At 36.9% G+C, this 21,186-nt stretch overlaps 1 protein-coding gene across 1 annotated transcript in view; it reads right to left on the bottom strand.

Moving 5' to 3' along the window:
• gpc6a (glypican 6a) overlaps window positions 1-21,186 on the bottom strand; it is a 129,694-nt gene that overhangs the window by 31,821 nt on the left and 76,687 nt on the right. Inside the window, exon 4 of the mRNA XM_072380756.1 lies at window positions 18,022-18,187. Coding sequence (XP_072236857.1) covers window positions 18,022-18,187 — 166 coding nt within the window. The remainder of the gene's footprint in view (window positions 1-18,021; window positions 18,188-21,186) is intronic.

Here is a 21,186-nt window from a genome sequence, read left to right as displayed (position 1 = left end):
GCTCTGCAGGTCAAACTAATGTTCCTCTTCTACATTTTTGTAAACTTTTATGCCGATTTAGTGAAGAACTTTTTTGGCCTTCTTGTAACACATTACATTGTGATGACAGATACTTTATCTTAGATCTCAGAGATGTTCAGTTTTGATGTAAATGTTGCTGCTGGCGGCGACCTTCATTCAACAAGACATTAGACAATTTGAGCCATGATTTATGGTACACATGTTTGCATTTTAATTTGAGAGCTCGATGAAGGCTTCCTGCTGAAATATTTTGGTAAACTTTCTTTTAACCACCATCTGTTTGGTTCCGTTAAATATTCACATATCTTAGCTTCTGTGATAGTTCCTTCATACACAGTAGATATGTTTGCTACTCAGCTTGAACACTTTGCATACTATAAATGGGATTCCTGTCTCTATCACAACTGAGGCAAAGATTTCCTAAAACCTTAATTATGTTCTGCAGCACTTTAATAGCCTCAAACATTACTAAGTGAACAAAAAGCATCAATTAAGAAACTAGAGTTAGGAAAAAATCTGGCAACTCAAAAATATTGTCAGATAAGACTGACTATTATTTATGAAGAAATTCCTGCCTTAAGAAACTACTAAATGTGTAATCTGTCAGATAAACAACACGTTAATGGCAGTTCACTTCAACACAATCAGGACAAGAAGTGCTCATTCAAGAATGAAAAAGCAGGTCATTTGTCAGTGTCTTCTGTATCAGCATCATTTTTAAGTGGCCTCTAATGAGGTCTGCTCAGACACCCCTGTGGTTCAGGTGTGGTTATCTTTAGGCATCAAAAATGACTTGTTGTGTTTGGTGCAACAGTGTTGCTGTTACAGTTATAGCAAACCATCACTGACTCACTGTTGTTTTCTGTCAAAGATAACGACTTTATAATACATTTGAGTCCATTTTACACTTCTGGAAACCAAAACTCCATGTCCTGTGTACATTCCTCAGCAAGAAGAGTTTGTTTTGTTTGAAATCCTGTGAAATACTGATGGTTAGGAACATGCAGGTTATGTAAGTATTTAATTTATTGTAAATCTATGTTGTTTTCCGCCTACTCTAAAGGTGTATTTTCTTTCCGATAAAAAGAGAAAGAAGTGAAATAGTCAGAAAAGGAATGTGAACTGCTGTACATAACTCTCCCAGAGTTTGACTCATTCAACTGTTTTTAATGATTTGTATACAGCTTATAATAAAACTTTAATTTGAATCAAAGCTGAGCAAGAAAAGCTAAGGACTTTTGTAAATTTGACAAATAAGATCAATTGGTAAATCGGATTTGGTTCTCACATTTATAGTCCAACAGACTTATGCTAAGGAAAACCAATGCCACTCAAGACTGTTACCATAGGGTCCTCCCTGCTCTTTCCCGATTTCCTCTCTCCCCTCTTTCAAAAGTAATAAAAATAAAGGACCAAAAAGTAACTTTGAGACTGCCCTTACCAGCTTTTGCTGAATGTGTTAAGCTCTTGCCTTCAGGCCAGCTTTTCAGGGTGGCTGTCATAAGACCAAGGAAACAAAGTCTCTTTCCTCTCTGTTACGATTGACAGAGAAGGATATTAAGCTCACCAGCATGAGTAAGGCGTGTAAGTGTGAGAAGAGGTCAGTACGGAAGAAAAAGCGCTTGCTGGAGTGCTTTTAAAACATGAAGATTATTCCATAAAGCTGGTACAGACGATGGAAAAAATAGTTTTAAGGGTTCCTGTCTCAGTCCAACACAGCTTTGCAACAGCTACACTGAAACCCAGCTTCACCAAAACCCAGTAGAGAAAGTAGCAAGTAGAAATACACTGTAGATGCATTTACTTATAATCAAGTATGTAAGACTGGTACTTTTGTACTTTAATGTAGCATTAAAGTTAAAACATATATTTTTGGCAAAGACTTCAAAAAAATATTTTCACCAGATTTTGCTGAAATCTGGTAGGCAGATGTTTGCACTATGATGGTTTGATGAGATTATGAATTAGAACTGGATTTGGCCAGATTAAACAATCATTGTGCCTGAAGAAGAACTAGTGGTGAGCACAGGAAATCCAAGTGCTTTTTAGTAATAAAATACCATTGCATTGGAGGTCAGCAAGTCGTGAAAGCCCAAATCTCATGGGTTTAGTAATTCTGTGCTCACACAGGACATACTACGGATAAAAGATGCTAAACACAACAGAAAACATTAGAGACAACAGAAAAACCTCTGGAAAAAAAAATATATTTAATGTTATGCATTGTGGAATATTCCTTCATTTGCATTCCACTTGACAGTCACATTAGCATTTAAAACATAAATTCTTTACTTTGCTTGATAATCCTTTTCAAGCCATGCAGTAACCCAAGGCAAACACTCCATTTGGTCCAACACTTTCTTATGTTGAAGTTAAAAAACTCTTTTTAATTTGAAGTGGTGGTGATAGGCTGTTTTTGCGTTGACAATTTAAATGTAATAAATTAGACATGCTCACAGGTCATATGCAGTTTCTAAGACTCCACAGACCAGATTTTGAACAAACTGGAGAACATTTGCACTTTAGTACCATATTTATTATATTTCATTTATGATTTTGTTGTTCCAATTAGGACGCTCGGCTGTGCACACCCATGGAGTAAAATCTGTTCTAATTTATTATGATCTAATTTCTTCAATTAGATAAAATACATCAAAATTACTCAAGAAAACATTTGTACAGCGTGTTTCGAACAGTAATCAAAATGTTAAACTTCAATTGACCCTCCTTGAACCTGTAATATTCTGTCTACACTAAATATTTAATTCAATTTTTTCAATCACATGAACATGTGCTTGGTTGTGTGTATCAGGCTTGCAATTTAAAGTGTGCTCATCGAACAGAGCCACAGAGAGTTAGTTGACTTTCCTTTGCCTGTTTGTTTACTCTTGAGTCTCAAATGGAGCATGGTGCGTGGTTAGATTTCCATCAGAGGCTGACCCGAGGTCATCGCATGGGGCCAACGCAAGTCCTGTGAGGTCTTCAGTTGCCTATGTTTATCAGAGTGTGGCTCTAATGCTCATGCAATAAAAGCCACGGTGGAATTCAGTGAGAGTAGATGGGAAATTGGCAGCAATTCTGTTACTCATTCCATAAAAGACTCAAAGACCTAAATGATATCCTCAGTGGAGGTTTGACAACCTATTTTTCATATAGCTTAATGAATATTTGATGGATTGTGAGTATGAGTCAGCCTTGTGAATTGCTGTGAGGAAGGGTTACCTCTACATGCTTAATAACTTTTTTAAAAATGCCACATACATTTTCTCTAAGAAAAGAAAAGAAGAAAGAAAAGAAGAAACAAGAAATGATGGACTGGTAATGAGCAACATTTTGTGGATGACCTGTTCTAATAAAAAATCGTTGAAAGGCTGAGGACCATATTTTGCACACTATTTACCTCATGACTCCCACAGGTGGCGGCTTATCCAGTTTATTAGATAAAGCACTGCTTGATGAAAAAAAAAATCTAAAGGGCAAAAAATGACTTACGTTTATTTCTACAGTTACATTTATGGTAACAAACTGACAAAACAGCCATTACAAACAAGGGCACTCATTAGTTCAATTTAAAATGACACAAAGCAGATAAAATACTAACTTCATAGCTTATCAGATTTCCATTGATGTAATCTATTTCTTTGATTGGTCAAGTGACCTTTAGTGCCAGGTTCTGAAGCATCACTTCCCTGTTCTGCATCAGTTGTGCTTTCTGTATTCATGTAGCCACGATTAAAATGCAAGTCTGATACTGGAGACTGGATGTCTAGATGTCGGATAACGGCTTTCATTTGATTCAAACTTTTACAATGAAAACTGTAAGCACGAATAAAAGTATAGTGTTAGTATAGTATATGCAGTATAGGAGCGCTTTATATTTAGTTTTTCTAGTACTGAGTTTGGATTTCCTCCTTATAGAGTGATTTTGAGTTTGCAGTTCTTAGCTATTTGTCTTCCTCTTAGCGGAGTGAGGTTCTGTTGTATTTCCTCTTTTCTTTTATTGACCTCTGGGAGACTCCACAAGTCATGGCCACTCGCTCAGATTCATAACTGCCAATTGTAACAAAATAACGTCAACCTTTTAAATAGGACCTGAACCAGTTAAGGACCGCTCTAGAAAGTCCAACCCACTTTTCCAGCCTGTGCAACAGGATTATGTGATCTACAGCATCAAGTGCAGCGTTGAGATCCAACAGAACCAGGACTGAAACATAACCAGAATCAGTATTCAACTTGATGTCGTTTAACACTTTGACCAGAGCTGTTTCAGTGCTGTGAAGACGTCGGAAGCCTGATTGAAAGTTATCGAGACTTCCACTTTCATTCAGAAAGTTGTTGAGCTGGTTAAATACAACTTTATCAATAATCTTGAATATAAAAGAGAGATTAGAGACAGGTCTGTAGTTGTTCATCATGGAGGCATCTAGAGTTCTCTTCTTTAGGAGTGGCTTAATGGCAGCTGTCTTTAGTGACTTGGGAAAAAGTGGAGGTCCTTTGTCCCCACAGCCATAAGGCTTTTTCACAGTGACTGCTAACATGTTCTTGTCAAATTTATTAATTTATTGATTATTTTTTATTATTGTTGTTTTTGTTCTAATATACAATCATTGTAAATATTTGAATTAAGCTGCATGATAATTTGAATTTGCCCCACAGAGGATGAATAAAGTATTTTCTATTCTATTTACCCCATAGAGCCTATCCCAGCTGCCATGAAGCCAGAGTCAGAGTCCAATCTGGACAGGATGCCGGTCCGTCACAGGGCCAACTCCCAGGGTCACTTTAGAATAACCAATTAACCTAACATGCATGATTTATGACTGTGAGAGAAAGTCAGAGTACCTGGAGAGAAACAAAGCATGCACGAGAAGAACATGTAAATTCCACACAGAAAGGCCCCTGCCGGGATTCAATCCCCCTGGCAGTTCTGTTGTGCAGCCCAACAGACCATTTTCCTTAACAAATAGATTTAAAAAAACTTTTCTGTTGCTGCCATTATCCGATATTGATCTAGAGGCGTATCATGGATAAAAATCATTTTCTTTTTGCATTATAAAAATCATAGATTGATTTATAGTACCATTCATTGATTATCCACTGGGTTAAACTGTGAGCTGTGTTGTTTACTACTGGCCGCATGCTGCCAGCTTTACAAAAATAAAAACTTTTTTGCTTCAGGCTGCAGACTTTTCCTAATGGAATACTCAGATTTTGTCTCTCCCTGTAGAATATGGAGAAGATCAAACAAACTACCTGCAGAGTCCCTTGGAGGAAAAAGCAGTCATACATCTGTGAATATGTAACCAAATGTCGAGAAAGAATTAAAGGTCAGTCCTACTCATGAGCAGAATTCTTTTTTTTTTTAATTCAATTAACAGGTACTGCATTTTACTGCATGTTTACCATGTAATTGGTTGAACAAATTGACTTCTTTTACTTTTGTCTTGCAAAGTCAATCCAACTTTGATGTGGTGAGATGTGCAGGGAAGATCAATAAGTATGACCACAATGAGCCCATTCTCTGCCAAACACTACTGCATTCATCCTGAGCAGCTACTTCATCATTTAGGAGCTTGTAAATTTATTCTCATTGTAGGTAAACATATTCTAAAATACCGCATTGCATACTGATGATATGTGTAGTGTGTAGTGGTGGTGAATTGGCTGGAAAATGCTCTCTTTTCAAATCAGGGTAGGGGCCTTTCTGTGAAGAGTTTACACATACAATGGTTCATGGCTACTATAGCTTCTTCCAAAAGTCCAAAAACATGCATGTTAGGTTAATTGTCTGATTTGTCTCTCTGATAGGTTGGCTATCTGTCAAGGGTCTCACCCATTGGCAACTGTGACCCTCTTCACCTCATTTTTAATTGTACTGACACATTACTGGCTTTCACAATCTAAGATAAAAATTATATATATTTCACGGTCATTGTAGATGAAAGCTCTATCTTGAGTTGGGGTTGTCAGTAATTATTTCACTTTTAGTTGAATAATTGCTGTCATTGGCATCACTCTCACATGTCATTTGGGTAAAATATCTTACTGTTTCACACCACGTAAGTCAGACTGGCCCAAAGGGATTTTTAAAAAAGAAGGAAAAAAAGATGTAACACAAAATTCTAAGTGGACCAAGCATGACTGCTCTGGAGTCAAAGTGAGGACTAGTGTAAAGCTAAATGTGTAAACCCATAGAAATGGCTCAATGAGGTTGTTCATATTCATCTTGTATGACCTGGGGTGAGATGCATGAATTATGCATGCACACAATACACTCTTATTTACAGAAAATGTGGGTACTATGAATAACTGCTGCTCGTGTGTAATGGCAGTGAAAGACCTCTCTATTGAGACTTTGAAAAGGAAACAAATATCTAAAGATCTTTCACACGCCACATGGTTTTCTCATAGGCTCCACAGGGCTGTTTAAGGAAACAGCAAACATGCCATGATCCATCTGTACTTCTGTCTCTCCCTCCTGATCATCTCCACCTAGACTGTTGACTGTACAAGCTGTGCATTCATCCGTTGAAGATAAAACAGGATTTGTCAGTCCTCTACCGTTGCACCGATGTGCTGTGTGAACTGATGCATGTTTTGGCCACTGTTGTGTAAGGTCACCCCAATATAGTTCAAGTTCTTAGTTCACCATTTGAAACGATTAACTAAGTTCACAGTCCTTAAAACGAACAGGTTCACGTTAATTTCTCACTTTTTCATGAGCTCTGTGTTATAGAGTTTAATGAAGTACTGGAACAGAGGCACCATATCCATCTGAGCTGATGCCCGCACAATTTTGCATCTATCTATTTTCCTTGTCTATTTTCCTTGTTTATTTGACTGAGTTTGACAGAGCACATTTAAGCTTTGACAACTTTGACCTTAAGTCACATTCATTAAATCACTCATGATAATTCGGCTTCTGTCAAATTCAATAAAACATAAGTGGCTCTAAATGATCATAGACTTCAGAGCTAAACAGTTCATATTCATTATACAGCAATTGAATTACTATCTTTTTAAACTGTATTCTGGTGCTAGTGGAATAAGGAATCAGCACTGTGCTCCACAACAGTAAGGTCAAAGCGACCCCTGCCCATCACAGTGCATCTGAAGCATTTTAGCCAGCAGCGGGCTAGGGACAAATGCTTTAGTCGCTCGCACAATTAATATTACACTAACATAAGCTGACAGCCAAATACGCCTGAACGAAACTAAAGATATAGACCTATAGCTTTTTGACCAAATCTGTTGTGGGAGCTCCACCTCAGACAAAAAGTGGCAGTGCAGGACAGGTGAGGACAGAGTCAATGCGCAGGACAGTTCGCACTTAAGACCAAATTAAGTTAAACCTACTTTACAGGTGTTCTCCTCTGACCCCCTGCTGTGCAAAGTCAGCTATAACATATTCAGATACAGATGGCTTGCGTCACTAACTCCTTTATGAGTCTTCTACAATTTTTTGTCAGTTTCTATCTGCGTTCTACTGCAGGAGCGGTGCTGCGTGGTCCTGCACATCTGTAACTACACATCTGCATTGTCCTAATGCAGTTGCGTTAGTTGTATAAATGGAAATCAACACTTTGTCTGGTGCTGTAATTATCACCTGCTGGGGCGCACACCCATGGGATGCATGCAGGTACAATTCATGACATTTACTGTTGACAAGAACATTGTTCATGCTCAGAGAGCTGCACTCAATCCATGTTTGTCAGTTAAAAACACTCATTTTAACGCGTTCATGCACAACACTGCCTCTTTTGCTCTGTATTACTTTTTTAATTGAGCAGTTTTTATTTTTGTGATTACAGAACTGCGATGACCACATTTTCTTTTGCTCTGCTTCACTGACTAGTGTCTCAGTTTTATATTTGGTAAAATTGTGCTCCTACACTACTGTTGCTTTCATCATCATGCTAATTCAGTTGTTGTACAAACAATGTCTTGATATGCAAATGATAAATTAGTGGAGTGCACACACTCATTCATGGCTAAAAATGGGAGTAGAATTCTGGCTTGTGCATTTGCATATAGTTTTTCATTGACAGAGATTTATAATAGAGAATCATACATATGCACAGTTTTAGAAATATGTAGAAAGAAATAAGTATGTACATTTCTGTTTTTAGCCATGAATGTACATGAGTTTTATGCTTCTGGCCCCTGGTCTTTAAGATCAAGAGACAAATCACTATTCCAAATAAGCCACATAGTCTTTTCCTTCATGTATTTCTTCAAAAGATGCTGGAATTCTTTTTTTTTCACATTGAATAGTTCAACTTTAAACAAAGCAGGGATTTTCTTTAAAATTAAAGGTAATTTAAAAATCAATCATGCATAGTAATTACAATTTAGTACAAGAGAACTTGCCTCTAGTATAAATTTAAGTTATCATTTGTTATCGGGTTGACATTGCCAAAGTTACAGCACTGATACAAATCAACCGAGGAATAATTCTGCTGTAGGGAAAATGATTAACACAACACAATGAACTGCTACCCTGTGCACATAAATACAAATCTGCCCTAAGATTTAGAGTTACAGTGATGAAAATGAAAGGATTAACTTTATGTTACACTATCTGTTAATGTAAAGCAGAAAAAATGTCAGCATAGAAACAAAGTGCATCTAACAATAGAAGCTGATGACACTTTTCACAAACTGCCTCAACTAGATTAGATTATCAATGCATAAATTAGATCTGTTTCTCCAATGAAATAAAGATACAGTATACAGCACAATCTGCAGAGTTACTTCAACACCATTAGAGTTCAATTCAGCTCCTTAAAAATGTCTCCGGTATTGTTAAAACTAAATTGCTCTCTAAAAGTGCTTACAGTTGCATTAAGTGGTAGCAACTTTGTCCATGCTGGAAAAAAAATCTCACTATAGTCCACAGGTCAGAACTGATTTCACACAACACTGGGATATAGAGTTTAAAGGGTACACCATCCATGTCATATTTTTACTTTTCACCCTAAATAGAGTTGTTACCATCACACTATAGGAAATGTGATTTTTATAAAGGATATTATTTACTATGAAAAGGAAAAAGATCGAAAAAAGACAATAACGTAACAATTTAAGCAAAGATAGATGAAATTTACAGTAGCAAAACCCAACAATGCAATTGATTTAGTATTTTCTGTGAGAAACAAGGAAAGATTCATCAGCTGCTGTACCCTGATGAAGGCTTATTGCTGAAATCCATTAGTGTTCACTCTTGCACCTTATTAAACTTGACAATATGTCAGTGAGTGCTGGTATTTTGTACATGTTATCATTAGATAAGACCTTGCACCCATGTTACCTTTTTTATACGTATTGAGTTGTGCTTGCTGCTCTCTTAGTCATTATTTGGCAGACCAGTGATCTAGAAGTTGCACAACCAGCTGTGTAAAATAGCCTGTTTTGGTATGCAGCCTAAAGATGTTGGCAGGTTAAGATAAATATATTAAAAAAACTGACAACTTCAGCTTCAATCGGGAGAGTACCTCCATGTCAGGGAGACATCATCGTGTCACTGCACATGCTCTGGGACATAGTTCCTTGTCATACCTTGCTATTTTGACAAACTGAAAGAAAAAAAACAAACTTTTTTCTCAAACACAACCATATGACTCTTTGATGTGTTATTTGCTGCTGCTGTCACACTTTATATCTTTTGTGCAGTCTAGGACAGCATATAATAGGTGTTTCTCGGGAGCTGCTAAGAATTCATAAGTGGGGTGCCTGCAAAAATGTAGTTCTTATCTGATTTTTAAAGTCCAGCTGTATTAAAGGATGCAATGGTAAACTGGCGGAATACTCCTTGTAGAATCAACAAAGAACAAGGGAACCTGCAGATGATTACTAAACATCGTATATACCCCATGAGTGCCCTACAGAGACTAACAGGGATAAAGTGATGGATTAACTTTTGTCCCAACAGACCACAGAGCATGCTGACCTTTCTTTGAAGGGCTCAGTTAATGGGAACACACAGGCATGCAATAAGAGATTACAAACACATTATGTCACTGCATTACAGTACAGTTACATTTTTGAGCCGAGATACAAAATGACAAAATTATATAAAATTTATCATGTAGTTTATCAGTTTAAAAGTAAAGTTAAAATCAGCTTGTTTCTGTAAGTGATTAGTGTTAGAAAAATTTAATTTAAGATGACATAACAATTTGTCACTTTTAAACACATCATGACTGCTTAACCTCATAAGTCAAACAATAGTTTAATAATACGTAAAACAAAACAAGATAACAAAATATTTTAACATATAGATAACAACTAAAATTGTTTTAGTCTTTAAGACATTGACCTCAAAAGTGCAGAAGGGATGTCATGTAAACAATAATATTAATAATAACTTTGAGCTCCAGTTGGAGCGGTATTTTCAAGTTTGGCGAACTGTATGCAGTGGTGGATTCAAGCTTACAAATTGCCTCCAGCAAGTTATTTGGCGCTCTTTTTTGCATTTGGGTTCAAGAGTGCCTCAAGATAAGCAGTTGGAAGGGATTCTCCCTTCTGAGTGGCATTTAACCATGGCAGAAATAAGGTTGCAGCAACATGATGTCATGAAAAGAGCAACATGTGGAAAACACTTAGTAAATAGAGAACAAAATATATGTCAGGTAATTCTGTAATATCCTAATAGGCCAAGTCAATAACCCATTATTTTACAAATCACTTAATGTGATTTCGGAAGAAGTGTACATCCGTTGCCTCTGTCAATCTATTTCACAGCTGTTCAAGGTCCATTTGTGTTCACAAACTCACTAACCTCAATTCATCTCTCTCCCACTTAAACAGTAATGTCTTACTCGGCCAAAACTATTAGCTGAAAGACGTCAGTTAGTTTCCACTGACATATTTTCTAGTGTATAGCTCCAAGTGCTGAATCAATTGGAGGAATCTCACAACCTTGCAAATATATGCATCTTTGGGGAGTCTCCAAAACATTTCTCCCAAGTACTTACAGCTGGAGTGAATTCTTGATAGTTTTTTTTTTCAGTTTTACTGACTTTAAGATACATATGCTGGGATATATATGCTTATTCAAGCTCTTCTTTAGACTCATAAACTATATCCGCCGGGAGGGCTATCCTAGCTGTCATTGGGTGAGAGGCAGGGCATCCTCTGGACAGATTGCCAGTCCATCACAGCGTTTCAAGTATGAAACAGTCAAGTACACGTCTCACATTAATGACACTGATGCAGCCCTGCAGTTGCCTAGATATTATTTGGAATATGTTTGTCAGCAAGATCAAAGAAATGATTTGGGGAAAATTGATAAGTGAGTGGTTAGGTGAATGAACTTTGCCGTTCCTTGTTTGAATCTTGGCCTGCACTCTCAACACATTTCATGCATATCTATACTATGTACTGTCAAACAAAGGCGCACATTCTGAAAGTATTTCTAAAATAAAAGAAGTTAATGGAATGGGTTGACGCTTGAAAAAAGATATGCAAGGAGTATGCAAGGAGTCTGAGGTTAGGATCTTCCTTACATACAACCGCAAAGAGTCAGCATTTAGCTGAGCTTAGCATGAAGAACTGTTATTCTATGGATTAAACAAATAAGATCTAATGTGTTCATCTTGAACTTTAGTAACACTGCTAGGCAGATATTTTTAGACAGTCAGACTAGCTGTTTTTCCATGTTCAATTCTTCTTAAACAATGAGGTCACTGCCAATAGTTTCATGTTTACTGTACATTCTTGAGACTCTATCAGTCATCTCATATTTTGGCAAGAAAACAATTAAGTGCATTTTAAGAACATTTCAAACAAGTTCTTTAATATGTGCGATCTGATTAGGCAAAAGCACAAAAAGTATAATTGTGTAAAACTGAAGAATGCGTAACACTATGTCTTTTCGATAAGGAAACAAGTCTTAAAAAAAGGGGGCGTTTAGAGGGGTCATTAATGAAGCTTCAATAAAATCAATTCAATAAAAGTTGGCCATTATCTGTGGAAATGCAGAGTGTCATAAGGAGCATCTAAAAAGTGGCTGTGTCGGCATTCTTGCTGAAGAATGCAAAGAAGCAGCATTTTATAGAGTTTGTACAGTCACTATCAGTTAGAAAAAAAAGAAGTCTAATTTGGTATTTGATGTTGAGGATATGAAGACCACTTCCACTTGATTAAGAGCGTCATCCAGTCTCTCTGAAAGGCAGAAACCCACAAGCTTGCTTATTTGTTCCTGACATGTCTGTTACTTAGACCATCATGTTCAAAAACGAGTCGCTGTGAGTGTCATTATGTCTATGACTACATTCAGACTGCAGTTCTTAATGCTCACATCTAATTTACTGCTCAGATCTGCTTTTTTGTTGGCCAATATCAGATTTCAGTGTGAACGGTTCACTATACTTAACAGGCCCACGTGTGCACAATAAACAACAAAAATTACAAATATACAAAAGCATCACTAGACACAGGAATTATCCTCCCAAATGCTTAGTGAGTGACGTAGAAGTTCCATGAAATCTGTAGAAGTCGAATTCATACGAATTTCGATTCATACAGACTGAGGATGCATTGCAAAATATCCAATCTGTACCCAGTTTATGACCACACACTGAAATGGGTCAAACTGGAATTGATAAAAATCGGATTCAATGTGACTTGTGCTACTCACACTGTCAATAAAAAAAAATCTGATCTGAGTCTGATATGAGCAAAAAATCTAACTTGGGCCACATTTGACAGTAGAAGCAATCTGAACCGTAGCCTATATGTCTGGGCTCACTACTTAAGGTCGTGTTGGAGGGCTCTTGAAACAGTTAAACTCCGTGTTCAGTTAATGAGAATGTTTCTTGCCAGAAGCTAAAGACAGTGGGAGAAGACACATTAAAGGTTTCACTATTTAGTAAAACTGAATGTAAACAGCTTTTGACAGTTTCTGGCAAGATGTTTCTTTAATTTACACAGGGTTCATCTTTGTAATCTCACTAGTAGCAGTTCTTTAGAGTTGAGAAATACATTCTCATGAACTTGGGGATTGTGGGGAGCTTCAGTTACATGAGAACTTAATCCATGCAATTAAAAAGAAATGAACAAATAAAATCAATGAGGGTCACTTACACTGTGGTGTCAGAAGACTCACAAAAGAACAACAGCTGCCCACATCTTAATTAGGAGAAATCATGAGTTTGCAGCCACAGCACAATTCATTCAGTGGTGGAATTCAGTGCAATGGCTTACTTTTAATATTTCCAGGATGTTTTAAAGTCACCGAATGAGCGGAGTGCAACTATTTCTGATAAGATGAAATGATGTATTTGATGAAACCGTATTCATGCATAAGACCATTCAAGGTAGAAAAAAAAACTCTCTTTGTGACTGGGTTGAAAGGTAATCTCTGTCTGTAAGTGTACAACAATATAATAATTGATGTAGTTTTGAAACACTATTAAACTACTTGAATAGATGGGTAGAAGGATGCTCAAGGGAAGAAAAATAGCTCACAGCATTTATGAAATTGCAACCAATAAAAACTGATCCAGGTCATTTTGTACGCTGTGACCTCATTTCACAATTCTACATTGTAAACAATTTGAGAGAAATATGTTTCATTTTAGTCAGTGTGACTTTTGGCAAGGTCTTGTGACATATAAAGTTGCATAATTAGCTGTGGTTGTGGGCTTCACATTTGGAAAAAGAGGAAACACTATACAGAAAATGTCTAACTGAAGTAACTAAATTATGTTTATGAGCCCAGGATTCCTCCTAAAAATCCTGGTAAAAAAATATTGAATCACAACTCCTGGAGAATGCTCATTCAAACAAATCACTGTTATGTAACCAAACTTTTTAATTGAACAGCTTAACATTCTGGCTTTGCAAAGCATTCCTAAAAATAAATGAAATTTTTGGCAATTACTTTTTCTACATCAGGTACAAGAAAAAAATCAAATCATAAACCATGATGATCAGAAGATCACTGTTTGAAAACAGGGAGTGACTTCATAGTCAGTTACCATCTGTCATTCATTTTGGTCGCGTGTAGCTGAAATTATGATGCTACTTTCATGTCATTTGCCAGTCAAAAGAGGTGTTGATCATAGTGTAAGCCTGAAAACTAAAGTAGTGTTTGAATAACACCACGAGACCTCTCTCTGTCTCTCTGAGGACATTTTAACAAGGTGCTGACAAGAAAAATGATAATGATGTGTCTGTCATAAAGCAGAGCTAGGTAAATCTGTCACGGTGGCAGGTGACTGATGGCCTGGTATCATCCAATGCCCAAACCATGAATTCTTTCTCTGAATATTTCAACACATATGCACACACACGCATACTAAAAGTCAGAGTGGCTAGAATCACTCAACACCAGTTCGAGCAGGTAAATCACAACCTTCCTCAAGATTATCCTCATTGTTCAATGACAGTGTGCCTTTTTTCAGCCTGGAAGGCATGAAGTCATTTCAGTAACCTTTACACACAGTAAACTATCACCCTGTGACTGTAACTTTAAATGTATGACATAGATGCTGTCATCACTCTTCCTCACGACCGGAGCTGTATGTAGGCTACATCAAAGGTCATAATCGCTTCAATGTTCTGCATATTTCAGGAATAACCATTGTAGTGGAACACTTTTGGTCTCTCTCGCAAGTAAATGCTTGTTAAAGCCACAGTGTGATACTGACATCTTCGTACCCAACTTATCTGCATTCATTTTCTTGTTCATACTTTAATGATCAGTGGCTACAGGCTCTACAGGCTCTACAGGTACAGGCTCTAAATTGGACTGCCAAGCATTTACTTTTAACATCAAGGTGCCTCGATTTGTTTGTTATTACCATTCAGGTAATGTTAAAGGATATCTTATATTTGTAAAGCCTTTAAGGAAATTCAGAAAATTGAAATGAGCAGTGTGTCAGGGTGACATCTCTAGAAGTTGTGGATTGCAACTAACTGGGTACTCCCCTTCCTCACGCTCATCCTCATTGCATGTAGGGCGAAAATACAGACGGTGAATAAATGCGAACAATGTAAAAAGCTGTAGAACCAGTGTTTGGTTATTTTACTGTAGAGCAAGAAAAATAACAGTGAAACAACACAAACTCAATGCACAAAGATGCACACTCACGCTGTCTGTAGATATAAATGGCTTATTAGACGGTAGTGAAAACACAGCAATTTTATTCCATGCTACTGTACACTATTGAAAACATAATTATGGTTCATATATAGTTCTCTTGGTGATTGATCTCCGTAAATACTCCAGGCTGAAATATTAAAGGAGAAAAATAAATAAATCAAGGTTTTGTAAGCAAGTCATGCATGCAACATGCTCACAGTAAAAAATTACATTGCAATTTCTATAATTTTTTTCATCCTGTTGTTATCAATTTATTTTTTCACAAAAAAAATCAAAAGCCAAAGCTATTATGTGACATGGCTATATATTTAAAAAATGCTTACACATAACTGAACACATGGATTTTTTATGTAAATGTGCATGAATATGTAAAATGCTTTAGGATTAAAAAAACATATCAAATGGTGTACTTTTTATGTATTGTCTGTCACAAAATTCACATACACAAATCCAATATATTCATCTGGCTTTGTATTTACTTTCATGCACAGATTTCTTGGGGCTTTAAAAACGGTGATATGCTAATGAAGTTTCTGTTGTTGAGACAACGACACATAAAGAACGTTTACTGCCAGAAAATAGATAATAAAAAATGAAAACTAAAATGAATGAATAAATAAAATAGAATGCTGATGTCATTGTGTGTTTTGTCTTTGGGGAATGCTAATTAGTGAGCACAGTTCAGTACAGGGCTTTTGGTGTGCTCCATGTTTATTAAACACCAACTTATAGATACAAGATCAAATCATATTTTACCAGAACCATTTAGACATTGAATTTTAAACTGTAATAACATTAAATTTTTTCATCAAAGCTTGGTTATTACATCATAATTTCTAACACTAATAAATACCTCTTAAGCAGAAATCTCTTTGTAGAGAAAATGAGGATCACATCATACAGTAAGACATCAGTTTAGACCATATTTCTCAGACCAAACGTTTGATTGAGGTGAGTTGAAATTAACTGAGGACTTCCTTTAGAGAAGCTTACCTCATTTCAGCCACTGCCGATCATTATATGGCAGTTCACCTTAAAGTGAAGAAAATTCTTTCAAGCCATCTTGCTACATTTAGTTAGTTTCCAAGAAAATTTCTCCTCTTTATTTTTTCTTATCCACTTCAATCTAATTACAGGTCACATTTTCATTTGGCAAAGAGCAGGCGTACAAGATTCTTACTTTTGACAATTCTGATTTCAGTTTCAGTCCAGACAGTAAAGCAACATGTGCATGAGAAAAGGCTCTGGGACCAGTTCACCTTAATGTGATTAACTGCAAATGTGCAGTTTTCAGCCATGACATTTCAAAATGCCCCACATGAAAAAATGAATGTTACAAGCATCATGGCACTCTGAATGTACTCTTTTTAAAAAAAATAAAAATGAAGCAAATTTATTTATTCCATAAATACCCCTGATTTTGTTGGACATAGCAAACACACCCTATATGTTTTCTTTCTTTTTGTGGAATTGTAAGCCTAAATAAAAAATCCTTCCCCTGAAGTCTTACCAATCATCTGTATCAATAGTGACATTTAAGCACAAGCTATGTCCTTTGGTGAATGTCGTTGAGGGTTCTTAAAAACTGAAGTCTACACGTATCATCAAACCTTCTCTAATATGTAATGATTTCAGAGATGACAATGACAGACAGTGTGCAAGCTCAATCTATACATTTCTTAAATGCAAAGATGTACTTCAGTTGTGTGAATTGACCTATGATACATTAAGAAGTTGTCTCTGAAAGAAAAATCAATATTTCTTGTGAGCTGCATAGTAAGCAAATCAAAGTTCTTTAGGAACAGGTAATGAATACAAATTGTCAGCCAACAAAAAAAAGAAAGAGCTTTTAATGGCAAAAATAAACATCCCTTGGGTTCTACATATTTATTCATGACACTCACAATGACATTGTTTTGTTTTTTTTTCCAAAGGGTAAAACAAAATTGTCTGTACAAAATAGCATCCTAAATTAAAAATCCACAATTTCTACACCTCAAAGGCATTTTGGTAGAACCAAGCTCATCATTCTGTTGCAACAAACAGTAACTCTTCTACTTGCTGTCAACCACATCGTCCCTTTGCGGCCGTAGATTTGCCTCTTCACAACCAAACAAGACACTAACTTTTTAACACATGTCATAAAGCTGCGAGACATCTCATTCAGTGCACTAGGGCCCATGTTGATCTGAGACTTCAGACATGCCATTGGAGAAAACAAATGCTACATCATCTGGCGGTTTCTCAGATGACAGACCTGTCACCAAACAGCCAAAAGCTTAGGAGTGCAGTTCACTTGACACATAGTCTTCAGGGAAGTGTCTTGAAAAAGCTTGCTTCATTTGAAAATAATCTTTTAGTGTGGGTGGTAGGATGAGATTGGGGTACATAACAAATAAAGCACTGGCCTACAAAAGATCCAGAGGGAGCACTCTATGTGCATCCTTGGTATCCATTTAACAGGAGGGCTTACAGTGGCCAGCTACTTACAGCCTAACTGAAGTGCTATATTACTCACCAAGCTCAGCTGGAAACACTATAGAATATGTGTTTGCCTTGGATCTACTCTCCTTTATCAATCCCAAACAGCAGGGACCAGAGCTTTAAGCACTATGCCAGGGTTTCCAGCAATAGCAAACAACATTTCAGACAGGAAAAAATGGGAAATGGTTGCACAAATAAGATTTCAGTTTTGTCTCTGTAAATCCTTTCAAGCTGAATCTTACACAGCACATCCTACTGAATTCCCACCGAGACTATTCAAAGACACTGCCTTGGAAAAGACACATGCAGACTTTGAAATACAAACTCAAGTTTTCAAACAGACAGACAGGAAAAACTACAATGAGAAAATGAGAAACAGGAACATGGGCGCTCAATTTGATTCTTACCAATGAAAAGGTTCCATTCAGCATCAAGATCTGCCTGGTTAGCTAAACAGCCTCTCATAACGTTGTGGCAGTAGTTGTGGCAGGGTTTCAGCCCAGGCATGCCGCGGCAGTATGGACAGTACAGCATCTTGGTCAAGGCTCTGACACATCCTGGAACTACATTCACCTACAAAGCAAAGAGATGCTCTTCAGTTTTGTCAAGTCTAATTAAACTAGGTTATTTGTTTCAGGACACGTTGTTTGATACATCAAAAGGAGACACAAGTAATTACACACAGCAAAAAAAAAAAAGACATTTGAAACTTCAAGAGGAAGAGGAGTGTGACGCATTTTAACTTTTGACAAAGATCCCCTCTATGTCTACTATATATCACTGGATTTTCCAAAGCTTGAAATGTGACAACCCACAAGATAAACTGTGTCACAATACAAGGTTTACAACTCTGTCCATCACGATTCCTTGTGAAAGCTGTGCCTTTTGTTGTTGGTTTGTGTCATTGTATCAGCTTGAGTGAAAGTGACAGGATTCTCACATCTGCTTTCCTTCAGAGGTGGGGATGCAGAACGGAGAGTACATCAGATAATTGGCCTGTCAGACTCTGTATTCAAGCTTGACTTTAGATTTTTGTCCAGCACTCACACTCCAGAGTTGGTGTATGTGTATGTGAAACTGCAGATTGGTCAGTGAAGCAGTGTACTACAGTCTCCGGTACAGACTGAAATTCAAGTATGGCAAAACTCAGAATTTTTTTACACACTTTAAAAAAAAGATCTGAGCAGTTTAATAACATGTTCATCTAACAGAGACGCGTTAGTTTTAATTATATATGGCAAAAAATTTAAATCAGAACTTAATGAGGTTTACTATCCACACAACCACATTGTTGTGCAGATAGTAATAACATGATATGGCTAACATGGTATTAAAAACTGTATATATCTACAGTTTTCATTCATTTCTCAAAACATTTTTGCGACTTGAACTTTTTTTAAATGAATATGAGAGCAAAGCTGCACCAAGCACTGTGAGAAAAACAGTACGAACAAAAAGAAAAAGAAAAAAAGAAAGATAAAGGCACCTGAAAAAAAAATACATTAGTGCACTTTTGTAGTTCCATGGCAACATCAAAGGCTCTGAGGTGACTCCACATTCAGCCTCCCTTTCCTATTCAGACTGTTTTTAACTTTTCATTTTCTCTCTGATTTTGTTGATGTGATGGCAAGACCACCTGTGTGTGCATATGTTTGTGTGAGGGAGAAAAAAGCTGAGTGGTATGCGATGAGATAAGGCAAAGGTAGAGAGACACAGAGGAAGCAGCGGCCGAGATGTGTCCTATTAATGTAATAGCTTCCACTCTTGCTTGGCACCAAGCAGCAAGGATCAAATGAACCATCTTTGACATTTGCAATCTGCCACCAACATTACGCGATTTCTTGTAAGAAGGCCATTAAACTAGGTTGGTTGCTGTCAATTCCATTGCTGCATGTAATCTGCCATGTTCTTGTAAATTGTTTATATCTCTCTGGGAGTGTAGTTAACATGTTTGTTTTTTTTTTAGAACATATTCATTAGCATACATAACATATAGCATTAGAACATACTCACGAGTTGGGATTCTGAGTGATTATGTCACAAAATGCTAAAATCATAAGATCCTCAGTTTTTAATTATGGTCCAACAACAGGTTTGAGTCAGAATTAGAAAAATGCTAAAGATTAATCCCAACACTACATCAATGTTAATTCAGTCTGGAAGCTTCTGCATCCAAAATGCCTCATCTTGCAGTTGCATGTTGCTTATGAGTGCAGAATTAGATGCTGATGGTGGTGAAGATAAAAGCAAATCGCATCGATCGTCCCACTACGTAGTAATGTTCTTCTGAGAAAACCCCTGGCAGTCATTACTTGGAGACATACTGAATTAGGTTCCCAAATCCTAAAGGATCCACCTCACAAACCACATAAACAAAAACATTTGCCATCGCGCATCCTCATGGGTGAAAACTGTTTTAGTTACTGAACGGACCTACGCAGCATTAGCTAGGTTGTTTAAAAGGCAAATTTCAGTTTCTTTGAGTGGAATACTTATGAGTAGTCACTGTTTTACCTGCTGTAGAAATAGTCAAAGTGCTCTGATTTTGGAAAATCCGATGGTTTCCTGGCTGGTGAGCTGGAGCTAAAAGCTACTCAGAGTGAAGACACAAACTAAAACAACTCAAAGATCAAAAATTTCCCAGCGCGATCAAGCATTGCATCAATGCTATCATTGATTTTCACACCACCTCACTTCTGCATGAGACAGTTACACAGAGTTGGTTTGCATGCCACATGGTGTTGCAATCCAGACAGTTTTGGAACTCCTCTAAAATCATATTGCTACACGGATATTTTTGTTGAGAAGATATAGTCACAAAGTAAATAACTGTCTGAAACATAAATGATGAGGTTTAGAAATCCAGGATATAGCTCTCACTTGAACTGACACAAAATCTTGGCTTTTGTAAGCTAAGAGCAATCGACCAGCTGTTTACTGCAGGCAAGACACTGACTGTTCATAAGTACTTCACATAATGCTACTGAAAAAAAAGAAAGAGACATCAATTTATCTGCTGTGGTTTGCTGGTGTTTTATTAATATTTTCATTCCTTTATTTGAGGATGCACAATAAGTCAGTGACTTACATATTCATGTATCTATTCTTTTTTTGTCTGTTTCTGGCCTACCCTGACCCTTCACTAGTACATGACACATTGGCTATAATTTGATTTGAAGACTTTCTGATCCATATGCTGACACTAGAAAAAAGAGGTACAAGAGAGCAAACAGAGAGAGGACAGACTGAAGAGAAAGCCAAAGCCACAGCCACAGCCAAAAATGCAGAAAAACAAACACCAACAAATCAGAGAGACAGAGACAGATTAAACAGAAGGACAGAATACTGGACAAGAAGCTAGAAGACAAACAAAGGGAACAGACAGGTGCCGTCATCACATTTGGACTGAGAAACAACTAACTACCATGCCAATCACTGTGTTTGCCTTGGAGAGAACAAGCTTTCATTTCTCCGATTTTCTCTGCCAAATACGCACTTTTGGGATTTTTCACTATCATACATATTCTTATTCTAGCATATACTAAACGCATTAGATGTCAAAGTTACTCACA

The sequence above is a fragment of the Leuresthes tenuis genome, unplaced genomic scaffold (assembly GCF_036924035.1).
Source record: "Leuresthes tenuis unplaced genomic scaffold, fLeuTen1.0.hap1 SCAF_2, whole genome shotgun sequence".
NCBI lineage: Eukaryota > Metazoa > Chordata > Actinopteri > Atheriniformes > Atherinopsidae > Leuresthes > Leuresthes tenuis.
This window is presented reverse-complemented; position numbering and strand designations above follow the sequence as displayed.